The following is a 27,975-nucleotide window of genomic DNA, read 5'->3' as shown; positions in this document are numbered from 1 at the left end:
ATAGACTTTAACCCCCTGCAGTTTGTCACACAATCCTCATGTACTGCATATTTTTTGAGTGTCCATTATATACTTATATCATAAGTCCATTCTGTCTAGCTCCTCCTAAGAAATGGAGCCAGGATTCCAAAGGATAACAGAACTCTTCAGTTTTCAAAGTTTCCAAAACCTAAGCAACACTGAGGAAAGTTAGGGCAAACTCACAGGAAGTATGAAGTCTATGCGCATTGCATAAGGTTAAAAGGGAATTAAGCTCCCTCGTGAATGTTCTCCATCAAGAGTAAAGTGGCTTTAACTCACTGTAGCTTAATTAAACCTGATAAATCCCAAGGTTAATTAATCTATAGCAAACCAAGGCCACTTGAATGTACATTTTCTCATTCGAGAGGAGTTTAATACCCCTTAATTTATGCACACCTTTGTATTTTCCATTTGTCTGACTTAGCTTTTCCAGGTGTCTCTTGCTGATGCAGCTTGAAACCTCCAGTTTCCATAGTAATCAGCAGGGGTAACAACGTCCTGCATAAGACATGTCTACCACTGCAGGATCACACAGAGATATACGAGCTAATTCCATTTTCAGTAACAGCCCATCAACAATGGAACTGCACATCAGCTAGTCCAAGGAGCAGGCAATGAGCAAATACAATTCTCGAGCCTACTTCTTCCACTTAGGCCAAGGAAGTCTGCGCTCATGCTTCTACCAAGGATGGAGAGGAGGCATCAGCCTACAAGCATCCACCCAAGATCCAGAACATAAAACTTGGACACACAAAACACGGACCTGTCAGACTAGTTCTAGAGCCCAAGAAGCACGTGGCAACCATCCCTTGTGTTCACATTCGATGTGCTGCCCAGGAAAGAGAACTGCACTGGGGATTTTTGAAAAACTATTATACTATAACATTTTCTGGATAATTGATACCAAACGTTGCTACAAGCAGTAGGACTATGCAACAGATTCAGGAAAGGTACATGAAATACATCCTCCAATCCTTGTTATTCAGCATTCAACATATCTATAAATTATTTAAACATAAGATCAGCAATAAATACCTTTTTGCAAGTGATATATCATCACAAGACAAGCTCCAGCCCTCCAAGTAATGCCGAAAGCCACTTGTGCTGTGTTACTGCACCATCACTAAGACTATTTCCTAGAATTAGCAGCAGAGTATTCTGCTCACGCAGCACCTCCAGGCCTCAGCAGTGTGCCTGCTAATGAAGCACGACGGCTTGAGGAAATCAGCTGCCTTAGGACTGGCTCTTCCCAGCACAGCACAGGAACTCTGATCCTATTTACATACAGCAGTGCCCGGTGGTAAGAGTGATCAGCAGGAGGAACACCGGGACCTCCTTTACTTTGGGTGCATGTGGAAGCTGATTTGCTATTGAGCCTTGTCTGCCTTTATTTAGCTCACAAAGAACAGGTTTCTATTTTCTATTATTAGCTTCAATACTCTGGAGCAGCAATACTGGTTGCTGTTCATGTTACATGCAATTTTCATGTTACAACAGAAGTGAGAGATTGTGACGCCTGGGATGGGATAATTATGTCTGCAGTTAGCAACACCACGAGAACAGCATTCTAAATAAATCCATAGAAAGATTATTTATCATGGTACAGCCTAAATAAAGCACAGCAGAAGAATCCACGCTGAAAGCACTTACAAACACACCTCCCTCGGATGGAGCTCGCTTCAGGCACGAATGGAACAGGCTGTGTGGGACCTGCAGGAATCCCAGCTGATCCCCAGTCCAGGGCTTGCCCTCAACACGTCAGCGCAGACAGCTTTGGAAGAACCAAATTTGTTTCCTACCCCTTATAAACGAGCCCTCAAGAACGTCTACTGGGCAAAGAGGGAACACCGCTGAGAACTGGAACCATGGCTGCTAAAATGGGATGGGATGGCCTCCTCTTAACACACAACTGTGAGTGTTTATATCTGCAATTCTAGATGTTATTTTAAGTATGCTAAGTATGAAACTAAGACATACATTTACAAGTTATGCAGCCGGTCAGAGCATCTCCCCTATCAGCTCCAAATGCTACTTATACATCCCTACAGCCAATGCTAGCAGTCTCACACAGAGCTCTTTATCCAGCCAAAGAATGTATTTCCATTACAATACTAAACCTACACACACAAAAACTGCTAGAGACATTATTAGATAAATTAGGGGGTTTTAAGTACATCCTTCCTGATTCTCTGGCATTGTGGGCGTGTTTAGAACACCCACAGATGCACTGCAGCAATCCTGGAATAACTCTGCCAAGGTAATAAATCAAGCCTGAAAGTGGGCAGTTTCCATCAATTAATTTTGAGAAAAACAGTCTGAAGTGGGTTTAACTCAGCCCACATATTATGATGTTACCAACCTAACACACAACTCTTCTTGCTGATAGCACTGAAGCGGTGAAGAATTTCCAAATATTTTCTCTGAGCTATTCCTCTGTGCTCTAAACCTAACACAAAAAAAAGGGACATGGCCAATTTAAAATTCTCATTGCATAAAAGTTCACTGCTGGGGTTTGAGTGACTTAACAGTTTTGATGGAAAAGGTAGAGAATAATAAATCGGCTGAAGGCTTTCCTTCCACGTCTGGCCATTCTTTGTCCTAATAATAACAGCTGCTGCCAAAGAATTAATTGCCCTTGACATTTGTTCATCACAAAGCTTCTTATGTAGCCTTTATAGGGCTATGCCATGTAAGCAGCAAAGCGACCAGCTGCAGACAGATGACTTCCTCTTCCTGATTAGCAGAACACAAAATTCACTTCTCTTACTTCTCTTCTCAGAGGACTTTAGTGAAATTACTTCTCCCCTTCACAAAGCCGCTGAGTGCACTGGAGTTTGGCAGCTTTTAAAACAGATTAGACTTTGAAGTCTGACTTTTATCAGGATACTTCATTATTGCTATAATGAGACAAATGAAGAATCAGGTCCATTATCTTCATTTTTATCATGAAAGCGAATGTTCAGGCAAGTACCTACCACATCCCGCTAAACAACAAAGACCCACGCTCAAATAACTCTTTCTAGTAGTCCTCAGCTCTCCTCACATCTTCCCTTACACAAAGCAAGCAATAGCAGACAGAATCCATGAGGGCATGGAAGATATTTTGTGTCCTGCTGCTGATGTAACAAAAGATTACCTGTTGGCTGGTTGAAAATTAATTCTACTGTGATGTTCTTACGTTCAAATATTAAAAGTCATCAAGTTATGATGAACTGAAACCAGGAGGGCACAATCTTGTTTAGCACAGTTGAGAGCCAGAATGTCTCTGCCTATTCATAGCCATGCCACTAGCTCAGGAGCTGACCTTGGACGAGTCACTTCACTACTCAGACCTTCAATTCCTCATCTACAAAGAGGGGGTGATAATGTCATTTCCTGGGGGAGAGAAGGAGAAGGAGGAAGGCTGTAGGAGGCTTACTTCAATGTTCATCAAATACTCTGAGATTTCAATATAAAAACATAAGCAAAGAGAAAAATATGAAGATGATAGCAGGTGATATTTTCAGTCTATGTAAGATCTATGGAGCTTTCATAGCTTCTTCTTGCTTCATATTCTCCATTCTCATATGCTGCCAGAGGTGCTAAGTGGAGCGTACAGATAAGTAAGAGCCCCAGACAGGCAGGTTTTGTCTGATGCAGGCAGCTAACACACAGTCATAAACAACTGCACGAAGTAAACACATTTTTAGAAAAGCTGAAGCATTTCAAAGATGGGAAAACTGTGAAAGTATGACATCAAGTTCTTTAGATTTGGTAATGCTGGTGCTCCTGGAGCATTAGCACTGCTGTTGGAAAAATGATGCTATAGGCATACTGCTGCCTCTGTCCGAAATCCACAATCAAGAGCCACCAGTGCTGAGAACACTCCCACTGTCATGGTGTGGTGTAACTGATGAGGCATCACTGACTCAAACAAAGCAAGAAAAATGGATTGAAATGTATTGATGCCTCTCAAAGGCTAAAATGGTCAGTAAATCACAAACCATACAGCGTTCCTATTACCTCAAGAATCCCCTGGCACTGCAGAACACCAATTGTTTTAGTTGGAATGAAACACGATTTAAATAGAAATGCTATTCAATCTGCTGAAACACAAAACAAATCCACAGGCAAACAGTATAAAGCATCATATATAGTTTCACACAGTAATCCAAGACCAAGAACATGACCTGAAAAGAACCAACTACAGCACATTCCCATAAGACCTCTAATTTACTGTGTTAGTAAAAGTCTTTATAGGGATGACAAGCTAACTGTACACTTTCCAAAAGGCATTACACCAGGGATGCAATTTGGTAAACATTCCCGTGTTAATGTGGCCTGCTGCAAGTTCTTGTTAGAAAGCAAGTTTTGCAAGAATTCAATTTAAGAAAACTCTCATTTGTCCCCAGCCTGTATTTACAAAGCACTCCAAAGTCTCATGAGACCTTTCCAGATGGAGCTTCTCAAACAGCCTGGAAGCCCTTTGAAGAAACCTTTACAGTCTTTATTACTGAAAGTTCCCATGCTGTGAACTGCAGCAGTAATGAACAGAGAAATTCTTTGGGAAGATCCTTTTGCTTCTTACCCAGCTCTGTTCAGCCACCTCCTGTCTGTGGGGACAGCCACTGGAACAAGGCACAAGCCAAGGGTTTTCTGTTTGTCTCCTAACGTCTGTACGTCAGAGAGGAACATTCCACCAAGCAGTCCTCAGATCCCACAACAATTACGGGTGCTATTCTAATTATGCCAGACTAATGCTATTTCCAGCTCCTGTCTCTGAAGGTTCTCCTCTCCTCACTCACAAAGCACTGCTTCCCCCATGAGCTCACTGCTCTGCTTTGCCCTGTGCTGTCCCGCTGCTCTGCACAGCAGGTGGAAGCTTAGAAGCTTATTTAAAGCCTTGTCATGGTGGACAAATGGGTATGTTTTTCCTAAAACACACTGAAATCCTGCACTAGATTTTAGCTGCTGCAGTGAGTTACTAAAACAGAAAAAGCAAACAAAGAGAAGAAACAAACAAAAACAACAATGCACTTCTTAAAAGATTGCATAACCAAAGCTCCTTGAGAAGTCATTTGAGCTGGCAGTGTTGAGGCAGTAAAGATGCTTGATAAATCTGTTTGAAGGAGCTGAAAATGTTCTACACAAGGAAGCTGCTATCTATAGGCTTCACAGAGACAGCTGCCTGGTCACATTCAAAATGATTCTGTCCTTGTGTTGACAGTTGTAAGCAACAGAAATATAATACACAACCACTACAGAAATACACCGTTTCTGATGTGCTTACCATGCCCATATTCTAAACAGAAACTGCAGCGGTCTTTGTTTACTAAATAATTAACCTTTGGGATTGTACTCACTGCCATCTTCTAGAGAGCATGAAGAAATTTATATTTTCCTGTAATTAAGTCTATCTTAACTAGACCTAAAAAGATAGTGCCTTTAACAGCTGGATTAAGAAGCTTCAATACGCTCAGCAGACTGTTTTAAAGCTGTATTAATTTTGTAATAGCTGCATCTTACTTGCCAAGGCATTCAGGGAGGTTATGATCTCAGAAATGTCCCAGAGACTCCACAGATAAGTATAGTGAATGAGGATGAAATTATTATCATGAGGACACTAATTTCTCTTTGCAAATTCTTATTAGGTTTGGAGATTTTTGCTGATGGTAAATAGCACAAGTTCTCCTTAATTGCAATCACTGAAACCCTATATCACAAAATAGAATAAAACCTATTCTTCACATTTCACCCCTTCAGCGTCAATCATACTCTCTCTACAGTAAAGCATGTGTGAAACAGGTATGAATGGAAAACTCTAGGAAATTATGTTTGGTCATCAGACAGGAAACATTTGCAAGAACACACAACTCAATTAGAGTGTGTTGGCATCAATCCCACAAAAGGGCTCAGGTGCTGCACTTATCTGTCAGGGATTTTGATAGGAACTTATAAATAAGGAAGTAAAGAAACCACTGTACTGCAGGGGACATCAAACTGTCTAATTAAAAAAAAATACAGGGCAGAGAGCAGAATTAAAACATTGGCACAACACTGAAAAAAATCACCCATGAAAGTGTGTTTGGAAGTGATTGTTTATATCCTCTTTTCTGTGACCCCTTGGGAGAGCTGGCTGCAGAGGGACACCCCACCTTGCCTCTCCAGCCAGGCACTGCAGGGGAGGGCTGTGCCAACTCCCATCCTCCGAGGCAGCTGGCACAAGAACTGCCAGTGGCTGCCAAACCCAAGACCAGGCACTTTTCCAGCTGTGCTGACTCACATCCAACTTCCCCATCCCTGTCGTGTTTCAGCACAATTCCCATGTGGGCTTCCTAACACACTGCTCTAACATCTGGCTCACCAGAAGCTCCTGGTGGCCAAGTGAGGGACAGGAGCAGCAGGAGCAGACAGGCACAGCTGGCTGGGAGGCTGCCAGGTAATGCAATGGGGCTCACCCCTGCCACCCTACCTTGGAGGACCATTCTCACCCATTCTGCCTTCAGTCGTCAAAAAAATTAAAAGGTATTTAGTTATCTTGTAGACTCCAGTTCTTCTTTCAAATTGGATTGAAGATAGCCTGCAAGGTTAGGCTGATTGGTGGGAGGAACCTGGCGGGTAGACAGGATGTGCAAGCATCACAGCCTTCTTCCATTACAAACCAGACTTTGGAAATTAACTTTCAGAATGGCATTAGTAGAATTTTATCCTGTGTCACAGATCATACGAGGCAACCCCTGAGTTTTAGCACGCTGTCTTCAGCACCTGAATTAGATTAAGCGCAACAAGTTGCTCCTCCCTTCCTCCAGAGGGGTGAGTGTGAATGGCAGTGCAGAAAGCCAGAAGCTAAAAGCAGGACAAAATGGCAGGATCACACCTGTGCCTCTGTGATGAGGTATAATGTCATGTACTGACTGGTGTACATCTAAAAAAATAAATGGCTACTGATCACAACCATTCACACAAATATGTGTGATCTAATGACTATCACTAATAATGATTGATGCTGGAGGGGTGAAATGTGAAGAATACAAAATACATAAAACAGCCTCTACAGAGCTGTAGGGATTATCCGTATATTATTTCTGAGACCTAACTCTTTCATTTCTCTAACTCATTCTCACAACATAGCAGTTCTGAGGTTACCTGTATTTCAGTCTCTGCAGAGCTGATGCCACCTGCATTGAAGCCCGCCTTTAAAATGACAGAAGCCTATGATAACATGAATAGCCCTTAAAAAAACAAGATGAAACTTCAAGGAGCAGAAAGCAAAATTACTGCAAGAAACTGAATTCCCAGAAGTGATGATATGATAGTTTTCTTCATTACATCAAAGAGCTGAAGGTATAGAGTTCGCTCTTAAAATACCACTCTAGGACTAGAGTCCTTCAGAGGTGAATTATATCCATCTGTTATTAAATGAAAGGTAAACCTGAACTTCGAAGGAAGGCAAAGAGAAATTATTTCATTACAGATGTGGAGCAGCGTCCATGAATCTGACACAACACTGAGCTGTTGAGGCTGTATCTATGCATTAGTCTATCTAAATCAGAACCTTTTCCATCTGAGCAGCAAGATTCTGAGGGACTGGACCATCTTTTATTAAATTATAGCTGCTGCTATCAAGTACATTTTTACAAAATTATAAAAAATACTACAAATATTTTAAAATACCAGCAAGTCACCTATTTGATGGACATTTATTATAATGATGAGATCTTTGGTTGTTTTTACATAGCTGGTCTCTAACCACCTGAGTCATGTGTACTTTCAGGAATTTATACTGAAATAAAAGATCCCTCTCTGTTTTTATTTGTTGTTGTTGTTATTCAAGCCAATCTCTGTAAAAGAATATTCACACAGTGTGTTCTCTGTTCAGACGGAGATGCTTAACATTTGAGTGACACGCATAGCTTGTAACCAAGATCCTCTGACTGGCGTCCCAAATAGCAGTCACTGCCTACTTAGCATCCCTGTGCTCGGAGCGATAACGATGTCCATGACTATGCAGGATGCATGCTTACCTGAAGAAACACATTTCTTAACGGGAAAACCAATGTCAACAGCTATTATCTCACAGTGAGTTTCCCTGCTAGGCTGGGGCCTGTTAAAAAGCTCTAAGGGACATCAAAAATGTCATTGATTTTTTCCTCTCTTTGGCTCTCAGTCAATTTGAAACTCAGCATAATTCAATATCTTTCTACTAGTTCCATTAGCAAAGAAAGGAATCCATGCCTCAATCTATGCTGCCTTATTGGAAAAAGTAATTTAATTCTACATCTGAAAGTGTGCCAACATCAGCATAAAACCATACACAGTATACATTAAATTTAATTTATACATTCTGTATTTTGTCCAGCCAGAATGAGATGCCAACTAAAATCAATGAGAGTGTCTAAAATTGTCCTGAAGACATTTACCTACATTCCTTTTATTTCAGTGTTTTATGCCCTACTTGGAGTTTTTGATGATCTCTCCTTCGTAAATCTTATTCATGTCATACTATCTGGAAAAGTTTGTGCTGCAGAAAGCCTTGTTGCATCAGTCACACTGTGCCCTGAAAAGTTTGTACATATCATTTACTTATTGCTGATTCATCTCCTATTTTCCTCTCTGTTAAAAATAAACTATCACTGATATTTTCCTTACCTTGAAGAGAAATACCACATAAATTCAACACGTCCATGAACAAAAGCTCAATAAGAATCACCCCACGCAGAGCATCTATTCTATTTCAGGTCACATTCCCATGCCAAAGTTCTCTGACTGCTGGCCAAAAAAGAAAAATGTATTGAGCTGTGTTGTAGCTTACAGCTTGATTTCATGCAAATGAAACAAAAGGCTTCATAGCAGAACATACTGCTCTCCTCCTTTATATTTCCAGTGTAGATAATTATTAAGGCAAATAAATGTAAAATGAGTTCTCAAAAAAATAAAAGGTGAAGGTAATAAATCTACAGCGCCCATTCAGTGATACCACAGAGTTATTCCCCAAATAATTGTGCCTGTACTGAAATATTTATCTTCAGGTAAATGAGAAAAATAGAAGCTGCAGGCCAGGATTTTCAAATGACATTTGATCACTTTACTTCTTTCAGCCCCTTGGACAAATACCAAATATAAGCAAAACACACCCCAGAAGATTTACGACCACTGAGTCAGCAGAGAATGTTCTCTTTCTCCCTTCTCTCTCTCGTGAAATGCAGTTCATTGTACAAATGGCTTGGGTGTTTATGCCAGATGTAAGATTAGATAATTAGTCATCCGAGTCCTGGATGTCAACTCTTCTGTGATACAGAATTTATTCCAAATGCACCATTTATAATCAGTTGACTTGCAAAAGCGTTCTCACGTTATACAGTAATACATCTTATGATGTACAGCCAAATATCTGCTGCTCCACAGCAACATACTCTATTTCTGCTGTAGCAATACCCTGCCTGAATTTAGCCCTTCCAATGGATTAATTTTTTGTCTGTAGAATAGGGATAATGACATCGACCTTCAGAAAGCCATTCCAACTCTAATGGTCAACAGCACCAAGGAGGGGTGGGTATTGTTAATTAACCCTAAACCAGGAAAGAAATGAGAACTGCAATTCACTTGACGCTGATCACTAGAAAATATTGCTGCTTTTTTGCCTGCTAAAAGAAAACAAAATCTATACAAAGTGTTTAAAAAGCATTTTACAGATAAACTTATAACCACAAATACATACATATATTTTACACTGGAGCAAACTAAAGATTTAACTGTAACTTCAATTTCAAAATTACTGATAACGATGCACACAGAACACGATACTGAAAGGGGAAATGGTGCTACAAGATCAGTGTGCATGCTCTTGTATGTGAGCAAACCCTTGCTTACTCTGGAAAGATCACATCCTAATTCCCACTGACACTTATCCTTTGCAGAGTTGTAGGGGATATTCGCAGTAGGTTTTAAGACTTTTTTTCTTCAAAGGACAACCAAAATGTTTTAGCCACTCTGTTTCATATTAAAGTCCCAAATGCATTCTATTCTACTGAGCTACACAGTTATTTCAGTCATTCTTAATAAATAGCAGTTGCCAGTCGTAGTTAAGCCAACAGATCTGAATTATTTATAGTGTTGAGGAACAGAAAAGGAGATGAAATGCATAAGGGCTTTCAGTTGTTCTTGCCTGAATGACACAATGGCAGCCTTTAGATGTTTTTCCACAGGCTGGTGCTGTAAAATGCTCTGCTTCCAATGCTGGTTTAGAAGATTTCTTGAAAATACAACAGTCAAACCTACCACTGTCTATCTTCAAAGATGACATTCACAAAGAGCAGGTAAGAAAGATTTGCCCAAATATAATCATATACGTATAGATGTAGTAAGAGAAAAAGATATATATATATACACACACATATGTGTATCAATTGAACATGACCTGTTTGATTAAATCAAAATCCATGCCATGAGATAAATATCTGTCTAATTATCTTGATCTTAGTGTTGTTCTCTTTTACCTACATTCCTTCATCTTTCTGCTGCAAAAAGAAGCCCAGCTATCATCTTCATGTCACAATGGCAAATCCAACTTCACATTCAAGAGTGCAATGTGGAAATTTCAAGCCTCATCTTTCCTCTCTATGTTTTTAAGAGAGCACATCATGAAACACTGCACGCATGAAAAACAACAGGGACAGAAATTATCTTGGCTACACTTGACAAATTATGTCAAACATGGCAGCTGAGGTTATGCTCTTTGTGGCTTAAAAATGCATTGAAATGATCTGTCTTGAGTGACTGATGGGATAGTGTGTGTCTGCTGACCTGTGTCTGGGGAACATCCTGCTTCCCCACCATGTATGCACATCACAGGGGACTGTGCCAGTGTGAAATCCACTATGCAAGATCGATAGAGCCATGCCCACAAATGACAAGGAGAGATTTACACTTGGATACTGCAGAGAGAAGAACTGGGGGAGTAGTTGTAGCACCATAAGCTTACACCAAACAGTTTTCCTTTTATAGTTCACCTTCACTTTCTATATGGATTTATAGCAGGAAATGCTGCAATTTGTGGCATTCTGAGGAGTAAAAAGAAGAAAAAATAGAAAATCTGGAGAGGTAAAAAAAAAAAAAAAAAAAAAAAAAACCTACACCAATACAAGAAAAGCAGAAACCTTTATCTGCACAAGCACTAAAGAAATAGGGGGAAAAAAAGTCACTCTCAGCTCGTGTGAGGGTATAAGGCATCTGAAACTGCCTCCATCACATGCTAGGTTGTAGGGATAAGCCACAGTATCCAAGCTGCAGGCTCAAGAGATACAGGTCTCTGTGCTTCCCCACTCCCCTCCACAGGTGAAATTCCAACCTTCCTGTTCAAAGACTCATTTAAAACCTGCACTCTGATTTTACAGAGACAGCTGTGCTGAGAATACCATACGACACAGGAATGACCATGCTCAAAAGAAGAATATGGCTTTTGCTTTGGGTAAAGCAGGTCCTGAGCCTGCACAGCATACAGCTCGCCTGCAGTGTGCATCTATATATAGCTCTTTTTGCGCACAAAGGCTGTATGAATCCATTCTGAGCAAGCTGAGGATTTCCAACAAGTCTGCTGTGCTGTAGTCTCTCTCCTGTCCTGAAAGATACAGTGAATTATTTAAAACTTGGAAAACACGTTACAAAGTTATTTCCAGCACCACTTAAAGCCTAACCTGTTATAAGGTCAGGTGAAAATAAGAGCTACCACCTCCTACAGCAATGGCATTACAAAGTAAACCTTCTAAGAATTACAGACATTGTTTTCCTACCTTGGACTGCTCCATACAACCCATATTCCACCTGTCCATTCACCACAAACTGGATCTGTGCTAATGCAAAAGAACCAGTCTTTTCTTAAAGTCTTATTTGTGGCATGTTACTCGGTATGAGCCCTGTCGCACTGACCCACTCACCTCACCCACTGCAGGGCAATAACGCCATCCCCACTCTATGGCAGCTGATATAAAAATAACCCAACACTTGGTCTTTCTCTCTGCTTCTCTCAAAGAAGATTGTTGTCTTTTCCATTAAGTTTATTATTAAACCTGTGATCTCTTCAGCAGGCAGACAAGCTCTAACTATAAAAAAGACTCCGTTACATAATGCCTCAAGAAAGGCAGCAGCACACAACTGCCTGTGGACAACACGACCCTGTGAAATGGAAAAGTGGGAAGGGGTGAAGGTCTGCGTTACTGTCCTGCTGTCACTGAATGCCTAGACCTGCATCCATGCTGCATACAGCCAAACAAAGCAGAAGGTGGAATCATGCAAAGTATGTGTAAAACTTGGGTTTTATTTTTACAGAAGATAAACAAATGCAAACAAGCAACGTTATCTGGAGGTTAATTCAGGATCTAGCACAAACTTGCTCAGATCAGAAGACATCTTCCTTAAACAAGAGAACTTGTCTGAAGCTCCACAAAGCATGATTGTAAATCATACACTGCTGAGGACTGACTCACCCACAGGGATGAGTGGGCTCAAAGCTTCTTCAAATGGAGAGACATCACAGAATCAGCAGTTAGGAGAGGTGCTTAGGAGTCACACCATCAATTACAATGGTAATACATATGCAGGGAGTGATATGCAGAGAGAATATGAAATCAAAATATTAACAAAAAAAATAAGGAACCTTTGGGGACGAATGATTGTCTTCTACACCTACAGTGCTTTATGTATACCCAAAGGATTTATAATCTAAAGGTAAATGATCACTTCTACTTTCTACAGACACGCAGGCTATGTTGGATGAAAAAGAACAAAATCCTGATTAGGGATGGAAACAATATACAGCTTTTTTGAACAAACAGCAAAAAAAATTGTCCACACCAGAAACAAGAAGGACTCTCTATAGGAACTGGAGTTTTCCAAGCTAAAATTCAACCCAGCAATGTGAATGTCCTATGATTGAACATTCCATGATAGGATTTTCCATGGAAATGAAAAGAATGATTCATGTGTACCTTGATGTCTCATCCCCCAAACAACATCACCATCCTCTCATCGTTCTTATTAACACTGACTTGAAAGTAAACACTCAGCATCTGCAACTGAAATACAGGCATACACATCTCTGTTGGTTTGTTTTTAAGTATGAGCAATTAGCACAGATTCTGTGGGTAAAGAAGGAGAATTATTAAAACAGACAGAAGATCAAAGGTCACACAGAAGCATTTAGTGAGCCTGGAAACAACATCATTAAGACACCGTGCCAAGCAATATTTTGAAAATGAAGAAATTCAATCAATTCTGCTCCCCAAACACACAGCAGTACCACCCCCACCAATGACAGCAGCCTTTGTGAAACAAAGAAACGTAAAGAGGTCTCCAAAAAGCAGAGTTCAGGACTAAGGATAACAGTAAATTAGAATAGTAATTACATAACCATGAAATGCCAAGTCAGGAGGAAGTAATCACATACAGATGAAATCCAAGTGTGGTTTCTTCATTGGAACAGAGAATTCTGTGACACTGTAGACAGGCCATGAGAAGAGCCAGGATTGTGAGAACTTCTCATCATCAACAAAGCACCAAATATATTTTAAAAAGCCCAAAATTGGTATTTTAATCCATACTGAAAAAATAGCAATGAATTCTGTTGAATTTAGACATAAGAGACTGCTAATAACATGCAACTGGATCTATCAGAAGTACAGTCAGGCAGTACAAAGATTGCCTTGAGGGCAGACAGCTTTCAAACAAACATACAGGTGGTGCATCTGCACCAGTGAGCTTTTACTGATGCACAGAGTCAGCATAAGAGATACAACAATGACCAACTGCAATTGGTTAGACTGAAAATAATATACCAAGAAAAGAAAGATTAGGAACACCAGCTGAGCTCAGAGATAACGCAGGAGAAGTAACTGTTAAAGCAAGATTTAAGTTATAATAACACAGCAGTAGTAAATTGGAAGATGTAACAAGATAGGAGACTAAGCACTGCTCCCAGTTCTGCATCTGACAAATGACACTTCTCCCAGCAAATCATTTAATCTCCACGCATCCATCTATCTGGGTGTCAAAATAAGTTTATTGCCTCCAAGCTTTGGAGGAACACCATGAAATTTAATTCATTAATACCTGGAAACTGTGTTTTAATCCTTGGCTAGAAGGTGATGGGAAAGGACACCATATTACCACACTACTAATATACTGCCTCATAAACCAACTGCACACAATAAGCACGGCCTAATTCCTGTTCGTGTATCACATATGGAGCAGCACAAAACTAGTTATTTTTATACAGTAAAACACACACACACAACTGCAAGATATTTTAACACACAAATACTATCAACACCTCATTAACACACACAGCTGTGGCAGTAAAAAGGTGACAATTAGGATCCTTGGTGTGCAGCAGTGGCAGACAGCAAAGAGGGACAATCTTTGCAGTGAGACAGAGAATCTCCTTTGTTTTATTTATTTTAGTGAACTCTTCATCTCTCTCTCTCATGCTCTCCTGCTTCAATTTCCAGGCCCCACAATGCCTCAGGACTTTTCTTTGTCTCAGGTAATGTTGTAGGATGAGTGCACTGTGGGACTGAGAGCTATGCAGCTGCTCCAGACCTACACAGAAACGTAGGAAGAATCTTGCTTCGTCCATGCAGTCACAAATATTCTAAAACCTTACTGTAAAAAGTACTAGAAAAACAGATAGAAAAACTGCAAGGGATCTGAGAGTCACGTGGGTCCAAATGTTTTCTGAAGTTGCTGAGAATGACAGGGAAGAGTCTGAATCTGAATGCTTGCATGATGCTCAAAACTTCCAGAGATCTTAATGAAGCACCTGCTGTAATTAAGCTCAGATGTTCCTTTCAGTATGAGCAAAAAGATAAACTTTCAAAACCTTCACAAGTGTAAAATATTGTAGACTTTCCTGTCTTTAGAAAAAGGGCATATTCAGTCCTACACTGCCATTAATGGTTAGAAATACAGCCATTACCTTTGCTTTTCTATTTGAAAACATAAAAACTAACTCAAATTAGAGTAGTAAACCAAATGTGAAGGAATGCAAAGGCAGCAACGTGAACTCCTCAGAGATCAGGGAAATTAAACGAGTATTTCAGAGCTCTGTTATAAAGCAATAATGCTCTGGTGACAAATATGTCATCCTTGTACCAAAACTCTGCGTTTTCTAATATTCAATCTGTTCTTTCTGATCAGAGCTGGTTATATAATCATCAGCCATGCCATGTTTTTGCTGAAGTTGTTCATTTAAATTATAGATTTTTATTAGTACCAAAGACAGATAGAAAATCAACTCATTCCCAAATAAAATACAGAAAGACTGGAGCCTCAGCGCTGATACACTTTCATAAAGGCTAGATGGTGGGAATAGAAAATGCTTATGACAATAAAAGAGATAAATAAGCTCAAGTAACCACAAAACAAAGAAAGGGAAAACAATGCCCACAAGAATGCAAATTGGCCTGGCTCTGCTGCTAAAAGCAGGACAGAATGTGCTCTCCTACCCACAAGGGCAGCCTGTGGCAGGAAGTCTGAAAAATCCAATAAGGAAAACTGCCTGGGTCCCCTGTTTATAGCTTTATATTAATTCCTGATATTTAGCATGGCTTGTCAAGGACAATGCAGTACCTCACAATTCTTCTGGAGTCTCTTCTGCCTTTTGGCTATGAGTCACCATTAAAACAGGAAAAATGAGCCTAGTTTAGTAAACACGGAAGAGTATATTACTTTTGTTTGTTTGTTTTTTAGAGTTTCTGATCCGGGGCGGGAAGTTTAATAAATATTTTTAAGTAACTGACTCATTTCTCTCATCTTCCTCTTATTACGTAGACTATGAAAAATTAATCTCCAGTGGGCGGTGTGACAAACACTGCTAGTCCTGGGCAGAAGGAAAAGGGGTTTCCACATTTGATGGAGGACTTCAGATCTCAGCTATACTTTCTCCTCCTAAGAGATACTCCTTCAGTATATTTCCTCCTGCAGAATATATTGCCCCAACCTTTCTAGCAAATGGCAAGGAGGAAAACAGAAAAAAACTGCAAACAAATATTTGTGTTTACAGCAACTTCTTAAATACAGATCTAGTCTTGGTACAAAGAAAATGTCTGTGTTGACAGGAAACTTGATTTAGGCTGGAAAAGGATGAGGGTATATGTGTATTTTTTAGTCCATACGCTGAATTTACTGTGATCCCAAGTGAAAACAATGGTGAGTCTTACTGATTTTAACACCTCAGTGATCAAAGTTTTCTCTCATGTTCAGCAGTGATTACAGAAGGTCTGCAAGGAAAGAAAACAGCAGTGTACAGTAAGACAAGTCTGAAAATTCTTCAGTTTAGAGAGCTCCCATGCCTTACCGTGACAAGAAAACCAATTTTTTTAATAGAATGATTGAGATCAGTTTGCATACCTGCTACTACAAGAATTAAATGCATCTTTCTTATGATGTGAATGTCTCAGGCCTTTCCTACAAATGCAGCTGCTGTGATATGCTGAAAAGAAACACGAAGTGCTCAGGAACCGGAGGAAACCAGGGGAACAAAAGTGCTGGCTGTACTATGGGATGTTCCCATAATCCTTCAGTGTTTAATTACTGGAAATAAAGGGCATGCTGAAGTATTGTATTTTAAAGAATCTAATGCAGTAGATTTCTCACAACATATTGTTTCATGATGAATCCCTCAGTAAGTGGGAGACACTTAGATTTACATACATTCAAGACCAAAACCTGCTCTTAGACTGAACAGGGACTGAGCCTTCCAGCAGTCTCCCAGCCAGACCTGCCTGGAGGCGGACAGGGCTTCCTCTGGAAGTGCCCTCAGTCTCCAGTAAAACAAATTTAACTTCAGAATACATTATTAAAGTCATTCTACAGCCATCACCTTGCTGCCATTGGCACAGTATTCAAGGTTGTTCATGCATAATGTTATCTCAATGTTATTATTTCATCTTGATATAAACATATAAACATGAAGTTCATTCCCTCATTATCATACGAGTTTTAGATCTGACTTCATGCCAACTTCTGGCAACCAGATTTTTATCCCCCTTTCACACACATCACTAAAACACTGACATAATTTGAGAAAAACTACACAGAGTTTTAAAATAAAAGGATAATTTTAAAAAAGTGTTAAAAAAAGATCAAAGTATGAGGGATTTAGAGGCAGGGACAAAAAGGAGCAGACGGCCAAGGAGAGCACACACACCTCAGTTCACTTCTGGGCCTCTGGTACCACTCGCAAAGCAATGACGCCAGCAGAGCCCCCCCAGCCAGTGCTGAGCTCTTATTTTCCTGTCTGTGCTGAAGTTACCACCAAAAGAACTTTCAAGCTGCAGCCATTCTGGATATACTTGCATTCATCCTGTAATGCCCATTGGGTTCAAGGAGCAACGTCTGTTTTCTGGTATTTTTTTCCTCCAGTCAGATAATGGCCAAGCTATTTCAGCAGCAAGACCTTAGCTTAAGAACAGCAAATGTCAGAGGGACAAGAAAAGGAAAGCAATGAGAACGACCAAAAGTTTAGAAAATATCACCCATGATGAGGCATAGGGAAATGTGGAAATTCACATGCAAAACAATGAGGCAGACGCAGACTTTATATAATCTTCTGCATTAGTGAGAAAGGGGCAAGTATTACTGAAATAAATAAATAAAAATAGCAGGAGATCCAGAATTGGTGTTAAGGAAAACCTCCCATCTGTAAGTAAAAGTACCAAGAAGTGAACGCCCCACATAAGGACGTTGTGGGATCTCCACTGCCAGAAATTCAGAAGAGGTCAGAAAAGTACCTCTCAGGACATGGTTTAGATTTAGTTTGTTCTACCTTGAGGTGGAAACGTGGATAAATGACCTCCTGAGCTTCTTTTCAGCCCTATTTTCTACGGTTTTTCTATGCTATTAAAAACATGTGAAATTTCCCTTAGCTCTTTTCCTTAGAAGGAAAGAGGGTAATTCAAGAGACACTGTATCTCCAGAGCATAGCCCTTATTAATTAACCTCATAACGTAACCTGCAGTAACATTGTGCAATGTTGTGTGCCCCTTCCAGCAACTGTCCTACATAAGCGTGTCTTCTGGATACAGAATGTAGAGCTTGATCACAAAGATATTGGTGTGTCCTAACTCTCTCTGAAATCAATGGGTATTTAGGTAACTAATTAAGAATTATCATCAGGTCCTTGGTCCAAAGCAGCAGAAAGACATGACTTCAGAATCAGTTTAAGTAATTTCTATTGCTTAATCTTCCAAAACAGGCACCAAATAATAGATTGGCTTCCCAGGAAAAATGCACCTTTTTCTCATGTGCAGAGCCTCCCTGTCTCACCATTTCATTTAACACTCAAGGAAAGAGAAGGCAACTCTCTCTGTAGCAAAGCAAATTCTACCAGGCATTAACACCAGTCATATGGTCAGTCCTCAGTTGAGGTATGGTTGTAGAAAGACGTGAGACTGTGAAGAACCAACCCTAGAAGTAACACTTCTATACCTGCCTGTAAAAAACCAAAACACCACCATGATTCTGTAATAAGAACTTATTCCGCCCCCCCCATGTAGACAGATGTTAGGTACATCACAGGGGCAGCCTTTTGCTTGGATTATTATTCTTTTGTCTATCTACTGCTCTCATCCCAGCTGCTAATAATCAGAACTGAGAGACTTAATTACTGTACCTTTCAATAAGGCTTTAATTTTATTTTCGTTCTTCCTACTGCAAATGCCCATGAATCAGAGGGTCACTTGAAGCACAGAATTCAATTTAATTATACTCACAGGCATTTTTATCCTTAAACAGGTCAACTTATTAAAAAAAATCTTGATTATGAATAATGGGAAGTCTAGCAGACAATTCAGAGCTCCACTCTGAAAGCTCTCACATCCGTTTGTTCAGTGTTGGGCAAGGTCCCACTGAAAGACTATGATGGCATTAACTGAAACTACATTTAATATTTAATTGTAAGTGATTTTAATACTGATTTACTGGCTGTTTTCATGGAAATATTTACCAATATTTTTAAATTGGAGTATTATTTGCTAATAAAAGCAGGGAATGCATGACTGAGAATAAGATGGTCTATTACTGAACTGAATCTGGTAAAATCTTCCCCAGGTTACAGAATAAAATTATTTTCTATGTAATTGGGACACTTTTTAAAATAGGATTCTTTTCAGACAGGATACCATTTTATCACATGCCTGGGAGGATGTCTTTAATGGACTATCCTGATATGAACCAGATCTTAAACACTGATGGAAATCTCATGAGTCAGTCGTGGCTTTCTGTGCTTACCCAGGATTTGTGTACACTTTAAGAAACAGAAAATCTTAAGTAGGTTGGGACTTCAAAGCCTGAGAAGAAAACTTCAGGTTTTCCAGAAATCAAGATTCCTTTGGAAGCTCTGAAAGATAACACCATGCTTTGGTCTCCTCAGGTTTTGACCCTTCTTGCAAACAGAACTTTTAAAGAACTGTTCAGTATGTAACCATTCCCTCATTCATCATCTCAGTTACAGCAGTATAGCAATTGGAGATTTCAATGGAATGCTCTGTATGAATTAGTGGGGGGGCTTTTTCTACTTTTTTTTTCCTGCCATCCAATTCTTGAGGTATCTACACAGATAAGGCCACAATAAAGAAACTACATTGCAGGAATAAAACAGAGCACTGTCCAGTTCTTATGCTACCTCATCACTCTACTTGCACACTGCTTTCTACCTATGCTCTGCTCCAGCTGCTGCACAGCTCCTTCTGCAGTCCCAAGCAACAGTGACCAGAATCTCCATCGTGTCTCCTCTGTTACTCGGTGCTGCTGAGGACAGCATTCCAGGCACTTCCATGCTACTGCAAGAGCATGCCAAGCAGGGCAGCTTGGAGGCACAGCACAAAGGCTGAGCAGGATGAAGTAGCAGCAAAAGCAAAGCACGAATCAACAAATGGTAGTAACAGCAGTGTGGTGGTGACTGGAAATGAAGGGCTTACTTAACACACAGTCCTCAATGGCAATGCTTTTACTTTAGTCCCCTATGAATGTACAGAAAAAAAACAAGACAGATCAGGAGGCTCAGTGTCTGAGTGGTCATTTCTTATATTCCAGTAGAATTTCAAATAATAGTTACCACGCACAGCAGAAAATGTTTCCTGACCCAAAGAACATACAGTTTAAATACTTAAATTGACAGTCAAAGGGAGAAAAAAGAAGGGCAAGAGAAGTTAAGTATTAATAGCATGAAAATAATACCCATTTGCCATTCAGGCTAGTTCCACAGGTAGGTATCTGGGATTTTAACTTAAATGTTGTCTATGTTATAATTAAATTGGCCCAGATAAAGCACAGATAGAAATGGAAGCCAATCATTGGAGGCATCTTACAAACCCAGTGGCCTAAGACATACAAAAACAATGACAACAATAAGTACTCAGAATGATAAGATTTTTCTACTGGAATTGTGCCTTGTTGTCATGTGTCAGTGCTCCAAACTTAGGGAAGGGAACCACAGGGCAGTGCTCCAGATGCAAACCACTCTCTCGGTGGAGAAGCTGATGAAGAACAGAGGCTCACTTTGTGAGGCTCACTGCTTGGACACCTGCTACAGAAATCCATTAATGATGAAGCAGTATTTATATATTCAATTCAAAAAAACTAGTCATTAAAAGCAAAGTATCGGAATAAATTCCTCAACACATCTCCAACCCTTCAGCCACAATGCACTACTTCTTTTAAGAGTGTGATTGTGCAATTTCCTGTGTGTCCCACATCAAGAGATGCACAGAATGCCATGCAGGTAATGTGAAGCATATTTCAGGCTGACCACACATTACAAGTTAGCTCATTTTTTAGATCATGCAAAAATAGCAGATATAACCTGCAAGTTGAAATTAATAATATACTGCATAATTTCTTTACATGTATTTTGTAAGCAAAAAAGCTAATTATTTGGCATGCTTTTCAAACTAAAATTTGGGGAAAAAAACCCACACCATATAAAAAACACACCACATCTAATCTTAAAGTTCTACTGAATTTCTGTTGCTATAACAACATGTGAAAACCTTTTATAGTTGAGGACATCTGCAGTTATTTTTACATGCAACAGCTGGATTTGTCTGTCTGAATTTCACTCATAAGAAAAAGTGTTTTATTTTCTTCTTTTGAATAAGCTTTTAATATAATGACAAATGTCAGAGTCCAGCAGGTTCAGGAGCTGAATAATCTCTGGTAAGAAAGAAAAAGAAAACATGCAGAAAACTGTAAAATGAGCAACAATTTGGCTAGGAGCAATGAGAGTCTCACACTCTCCCCATACAAACACACCTCCTCCTCTCCAGTTTGGCACTGGAACAACAAGGGCAGAACAAGCCTTCATAACTGAGATCTTTGATCTCAGAGATACCACCTTCACATTCTAAATTTGTCTAAAGTTTAGCAATACAGGAGAGCACCAAGAAGCTGATGTGTGATTTTCTGTAGAACAAAGCATGACAGCTTGAGACAACCAGCATTTGGCTGTGCCAGCCAAACAAATGTAAAAAAGCAGCTAACCATTCTCAGCTTTCTCTACAAAACTTTCCCATCCAATAAAAAAAGGGCAAATAAAAAGTGTGTTGAACTTCCAGAATTCTCCAAAAGAATTGTTTAAAGATATACGGCACTCAAAATACTCAGGAAGCGTAGGCAGCAGTTTGCAGTAAGGGATCCTCCCTCCTCCTGTGCACCTCATGCATCCATCAGCCCTTGCTTCTGAGTCCAACCCGGTCAGTCAGGTGAAGGATACAGACCCAAAGCAATTCTATGCCATTTAAAAAATGTTGTGTTTTAAAATCTGAAGAAGTTATGAAAGAAGAGCCCTGTGCATTACTTCCACATAAAAGTCAAGATCAATATTTGAGAACAGAATACAGTCGCAAACTTGCATTTTGGATTCACATCCCATCAGGCTTCAGGAAAGCCTCCTCTACAAAGTTTAATACTCTGTACATGCTACAGCTCAACAGATTTCATAGCAACAGAAACTAGGGAATTCTGGTTCAGTATATTTGCTAACAACCAAGGGCCTCTGTGGAGCACCATGCTTCCTCACAGGGGAGGTGTGAAACTCACAGCAACAGAAGCTGATCTACCTCATCCCCTTGCAGAATCAGGCCCCCAGATCACAGATATCTCTAAGGCTGGAAATAGACATTAGGAGCTCTGGTCTTAATCATACATAAAATGGAGATCAGACAGCTACGCAATGCAAAAATTGACATCTGAATTAGAAAACTTCATTTTAACACTCACTTTCTATGCAGCAACATATTTCTTATTTTTACACCATAATTTGGAATATCCTATTATTACAGCAAATTGCTCAAGTGAACTGTTCATTGCCCGTGAAGATTGGGAAAGAATGAATTATACCCTAGTGCTTATTATAAACCACTGCTCCCATAGCCAGCAGGGCTTTGAGCAGCCTGGTGAGACCACAGCCCTGCCCTCCTCCAGCAGAGGTAACCTCCAGCAGTGCAAAGTCTTTTTGAGTACGAGGAGTCACAAAGCACTGTGTGGATTCCTGAAAAATCCTATCCCACTGTTTCCAAAAAGACCTGTTACTTTTGAACAGAAATCACAAATAAGAGATTCCACTGTGATGTTGGAAATAGGCAACACATACATTATAGAGGTAATAAGTGCATGCACTTTTGTTGAACGCAGATTTCAAGAATATTTGCTTTATTTTTTCCAGTCACAAAAGAGGAGGGCATGACATTCTGTGACAGGGTCCTCCTGAATCTATTTTCTCCCTGTTCTGATTTTAGCTGTAAATACGTAATTACTGTAAATGCATCCAACGCCTACACTGCTTCTAAAACAGTACAGAATTGTTCATATTGCATCTGCTGATCAATAATTACTAATGTCATGCAGAGACAGGTAAATTGCCAGTGCTTTAGCCTGGGACATTTCACATTCACACAGACGCCTACAGCTTAAGGCAACAGTTAGCAATAAAAAAAGGCAAAACCAGTCTTAGTTTTTTCTTAATAATTTGCTTCCAGCTGATTGCCCAGCACAGTCAAATGTCCTCCTATATGCTGGAAAAGCTTACTGGATATAACTTGGTTGCCTGGAGTATTTACAGCCCAAGGGTGGACAATAGTTTTGTTCACACTTTCTAAGCTTAGTTTATTGGAAAGCTTCCTGAAGAGAGAAGTGTTCAATTACCCGGTAAATATCAAAGAACATTCTTGGTGTTGCTCTTCTCTCAGACAAGAATCCCATCCCTTGAAGAGCAATCTTTTGTGCAGACCTTCTGAAATCTGTATTTAAGCTGTATGCTGGAGAATTGGATGCGGTACCGATCTTAAGAGCAAATTCCACGCTGTTTAATAAATAAGGCATGAAGAATCACAGAAAGCACAGACCAAATGGCCCAAGGCAGTAGTTTCTCCACAATTCTCCAGAAGAAAACAAAACAGAAAAGAGCAGAAATCTGAAACAGTTGAAACCCAATGTCTTGAATTTGTACTGAGATGCCAACCAGGAAGCCCTGGTAGCCAAACAGCTCTCTGACCTCTGCAAGACCCATGAACATACCTAGATGCTGTGCAGTTATTAGGTAGGGAAATAGAGGAAAAAAGCGCACAACAAAACAGCCTTGGAACACAGTCAACACATAACAGAATACTTCTGCTCTAGGGTCACGACCCATGTGCAGGCTAATCAGAAGGGCCACTGATCAACCTGGAGGATTGCAATACGCTGTATTGATCTTCATGATACAAGGCCAACCTATAAAGTATGCAGAACTTGGAGGTGTGACACACTGGACAACCTACTTGTGCAGAACAGAAGGCAACATATTTGTTAGGATAAGGCAAAAAACAAGTAGTTCAAGCAACTTAAAGAATATGAGAATGACCTTGTGTTAATCAGGTTAGCATACCCTAGGGAGTGGGAAGAAAATCTCCTTACTTAATAAGATAAGTCTTGATTTTAGAGATAATAGGGACATAATTACAAGTTGGTGAGGATGATGTGACCTCCAACCCATCTTTTTAATCCTCGTATAGAGATACTTAATGAAGCTAGTGAAAGTGGAAAATAAAATGGGGTAAGGAATAATGATCAGTGCCAAAGTCCAGCAGAGAAGGTTTCAATAACCACTATACCAAAAGGAAACATTTTCATACCAGATGAAATAAGATCTGCATCCAGGGAAATCTTGTGATGCATTTTGCTAAACAAAACGTTGTAATATAGAGCCTGTGGGTTTACAGCTCTGGTACAAAAAATGAGGAGGAAGTGGACAGCCAAAGGACTGGCCTGCCTTTGCAGGTAATTTCAGTAACTTTATGAGGAATATTTAAAAAATAAAAAGCAAGAGCTATGCAAAAACATCAGGAAAAATATCACCATGTCAACACAGACCTCTCAACTGGTTTTCTGACCAGTAGGTGGATGCCTTACTCAATATTAAAGGTATGGTATAAAACAGACACTGTGTGATAGAAGATAAACAGATATAACGTTCAAATTGGAATTAAATACCATTAGCTATTCTATTTTTCAAATGTTTGATATCAAAAGTCAGGGCACTGCAAAGACAGCAAATTACTTGATACCATAGAAAACACCACAGTTTTTCAGTAGGTATCCTGATCATTTAAAAACTACCAGCATCCAAATTAGATAAATGACATTGATCTCCTATGTGCTGAAAATGTAAGAAGTTACCTTTCATAAACAGAATCAGTTCTTAATGATCAAAGTAAAACCAAATTTAACACTCAATCTCTTTCCTGTAGTTTTCCAGGTGATTTAGTAAATATCTAAAACCAAACAAAAGTTTAGAACCTGGTAAACTTCAATGTGATATTGCACTGTTTGCAGTTACTGTATGATTCATAACACCAGATGAAAGCTGCTATAAAAATTTAATAGTTATGGAAACTGAGGTTAAATACATTTCAAAGAAAAATAGCAGCAGAATGGCTTAAAGAAAAAAAAAAATCAATGAAAAGCCATGAAATTTCTCTGCATTTTATCCTTCATGTCACTAATAGCCTCCCTAGAGATACAGACATACACACACACAGAATTCAATTAATGCTTTCAAATTGACAACCGTGCCTAAAAATAATAAAATGAAACCCTTTTAATCAGAAAGCACTGCCAAAAGGTGCATTCGCTGGAGTTTGCCACTGATAGCAGAGGTCAGGCCAACCTGGCTGTTAGGTATATGACAATGCATAGAGGGTGTTCTGAAGCCTGCCACTTGTTTTCCAAGCCATGACCTCCTGCCAGAGCTCAGGGAGGCACTGGCAGCTCTTTGCAGCGCGCTCTGGCTGGAGGCTGAGTTGCTATGGTTTACATCAACAGCATGAGAAGGAAAAACTGTGGAAAATGTGAAGATCATAGGCATGTTCCCTGGAAAAAAGGCAGATCGGATGACAGCAGTCAGAAGCAATCCTGACCTATGAATACCTTACTAATGCTCTATAAGGAGAGAAAAGAGAACCATTTTTCCCCACTGTCGCTTCCAATTTGTACCCATTTTGATATCAATCCAAAGAAGAGCAAAGAGAGGGGAAATGAAACAAGTACTTTGCTGAAAAATACTAAGTTACTAAAGAAAGAGTTTTTCTGTTGTTATGGAAACACAGAAAGTAAAGGCTAGGAAAAAGAGAAGTGAATAAAGAAGCAATTTAAGCTGCAAATATAAGCGTGTTCTTGCTTCCCAAAAAAGTCCTTCCAAATGATTTTGTTGCTGCTATGGAACTAAGCAACTGAAAACTACAAATTTTCCCCACAGAAACGTAGATAAAAATATGAAATCCACTGCAGCATAATAAACAGGACAAACAACAAAAACCAGGGAGAGTCACTGTAACGCCATAATGTGATGGAAAGTACAGCAATAATAGTGGGGTGGCAAAAGTCCATAGCCCTTTTCACATTAAAAGAAAAGTAAATTTAAATATTCTCTGACACAATCCTAATTTCTATCAACAAATAACATTAAATAATTTTACACACATAGCTGACAGCCAAATTTGGTTTCAGCTTCTAATTCTGTCCTTAAGTAATGCTTAATGAGATGGTACAAATGAGTCGAGCTAGCATTGTGTTCCTATGTACCTGTATCATCTGCAGTGGTCAGGTATGTCAGAACTTCTCAGTGACAATGAGAAAAGCATTCACGATGGATTCCTTATTGAAGAGCGGGGGAAAATGGCACTTTCTGCTACAGACAGACAGCACATGCAAATGCCTTTGGGTCTCACTGAAATGCCTTTCTGCAGTGCCAGAAAAAGGCAACAGATTTTTCACTTGAAGCAACGATCACGTTTATATAATTTAAGAATAAGAAGCTGCAATGCTGGCTTTTCATTGTTCCTAAATATTTGCAAGAATGACTGTAAGTACATCCCCAATTATTTCAGTATGTATTTTCAGTCACATGCCCTGGCTGCACCTATGGAACAATTCTGCTGCTGATGGAATGGGCAAGAAAGCAACTTCACATCCACCAAACGCTTTTGTAAATATGCTCATCTTTGAAAATAGCTTCTACTCTTCACAAAAACAAAATTTAAAAAACGGAATACAGACATACATAAATAAAACCAAAGGCAAAAGAGCACAGATTTCATACCATAGACCCAGTGATCTCTGAATTAATTCTGGAAAGAAAACCACTTTTAGTGTAGTCATCTATCAGTCAAGCACCTCCATAGCTTTTTACTCCCTGCAGGGCATGGTCTGTTCATCCTCACTTCTGTCATTTTGAACTACAGAAAGGAACAAATTAAGCAGTTAAGACCACTGCTACCCTTTTATTCTTTCTTTGACAATTTTTTCCCCTTCCAAACAAGATTTTACCTCATTTTGTGAGGGTGCTCAGAAATGGCCTCTGTATTTTTCCCACACTCACAAGCAACACACTCATAGAATCAAGTCCCCATATATCAATGAACGCAGAAGAGCCACAATAAAACACTGTGATATCTCTATTTGACCCGACGTATTTTAAGAACAAGTTTAAAATTCTAACGTGCAGTGGAAGCCCCTGTACCAAGTCGTGCTGGCTGCTGCGGGGGGGCTTGGCTTTGCTGCTGGTTCTAAGCCAGAAGGGCGGCTGCAGCAAAGAACCCTGAGGGAAACAGCCACAGGACACGTCTGTTCCTTTGCGCTGAGGGTGAGAAAGACTTAAACACCGTCATGATAAACCCCGCTGATTTCCTGTCCCTACTGAGCTTTTATCTTCGGTGCACAAAAATCACTCACAATCTCTGCCATAAGAGATGCAATATACTGATTTCTGCCTAATTAAGGATGAAGGAGAGAAAGAACACTTGATTGTTGTTTACCTTTCAACATCTGTTGGCCTCTTTCAAATACAGTGATTTGAAAAAAAAAGAGAAGAAACCTCACTAATTGCTCTTAGTGCTGTGTGAAGAGTTCAGGCTTTCTGTTTCTGGGCTTTTGTAGGGATGAGCTATGTTTTGGATGTAGTGTGTGTTGCTATGGTAATTATTATTTTACTGAATGATATACATTCAAAACTGATTTCATATTGTCAGGCAGCAATTAAACAGATTAGACTGTGTACACTCACAAATCTGAAATATTTCCAAATTTGTTTTAAATTTTACAGCATGTGAAAAGCACTGGTCTGACAGTCCTGAAAAACACAGTACTAATCCAAAGGGCAGCTCCAGCTGTACAGGTTTCCTCTTACCTCCACAGCGCTCTACTCACAGCCCAATGCAGAGATGCAGCGAGACATTTTGGTGCCTCCAGTCAGCCACTCTCTCAGGCTCCTTGCACATACAGCAGTCTTCTGCTGATCCTTCTGCTGTAGACTTGAAATCTCTCTTTCCAGATGGCTGTAGCTGCCACAGTAACTATCAGAGATCAAATACTTTGGCTTCTGCCTTCCATTATATTACAGCACCAGGCAGTTTTTTTACCTCGCAATTGCTAACCACTGAGGAAATCTAT

At 39.7% G+C, this 27,975-nt stretch overlaps 1 protein-coding gene and 1 long non-coding RNA gene across 4 annotated transcripts in view; one reads left to right on the top strand and one right to left on the bottom strand.

Moving 5' to 3' along the window:
- The window catches only part of PPM1E (protein phosphatase, Mg2+/Mn2+ dependent 1E), a 59,108-nt gene that overhangs the window by 12,620 nt on the left and 18,513 nt on the right, over positions 1-27,975 (bottom strand). Inside the window, exon 1 of one of the 3 annotated variants that reach the window (XM_040650474.2) lies at positions 2,997-16,162. The exons of 1 other annotated variant lie outside the window; for it this stretch is intronic. In XM_040650474.2, the coding sequence (XP_040506408.1) occupies positions 2,997-3,001 (5 nt within the window). In that variant the 5' untranslated portion in view covers positions 3,002-16,162. Of the gene's footprint in view, positions 1-417; positions 1,415-2,996; positions 16,163-27,975 lie in introns of those variants that run through there. One more of the 3 variants, XM_040650473.2, reaches the window with a different exon arrangement.
- Positions 1,184-7,808, top strand: LOC121107277. The gene is made up of 2 exons (XR_005841026.2): positions 1,184-1,932; positions 7,158-7,808. It is a non-coding gene; the product is annotated as an uncharacterized LOC121107277 (long non-coding RNA).

The sequence above is a fragment of the Gallus gallus genome, chromosome 19, assembly GCF_016699485.2.
Source record: "Gallus gallus isolate bGalGal1 chromosome 19, bGalGal1.mat.broiler.GRCg7b, whole genome shotgun sequence".
Classification (NCBI taxonomy): domain Eukaryota; kingdom Metazoa; phylum Chordata; class Aves; order Galliformes; family Phasianidae; genus Gallus; species Gallus gallus.
Note: the sequence above shows the minus strand (reverse complement) of the source record. Positions and strands in the feature narration are given on the sequence as shown.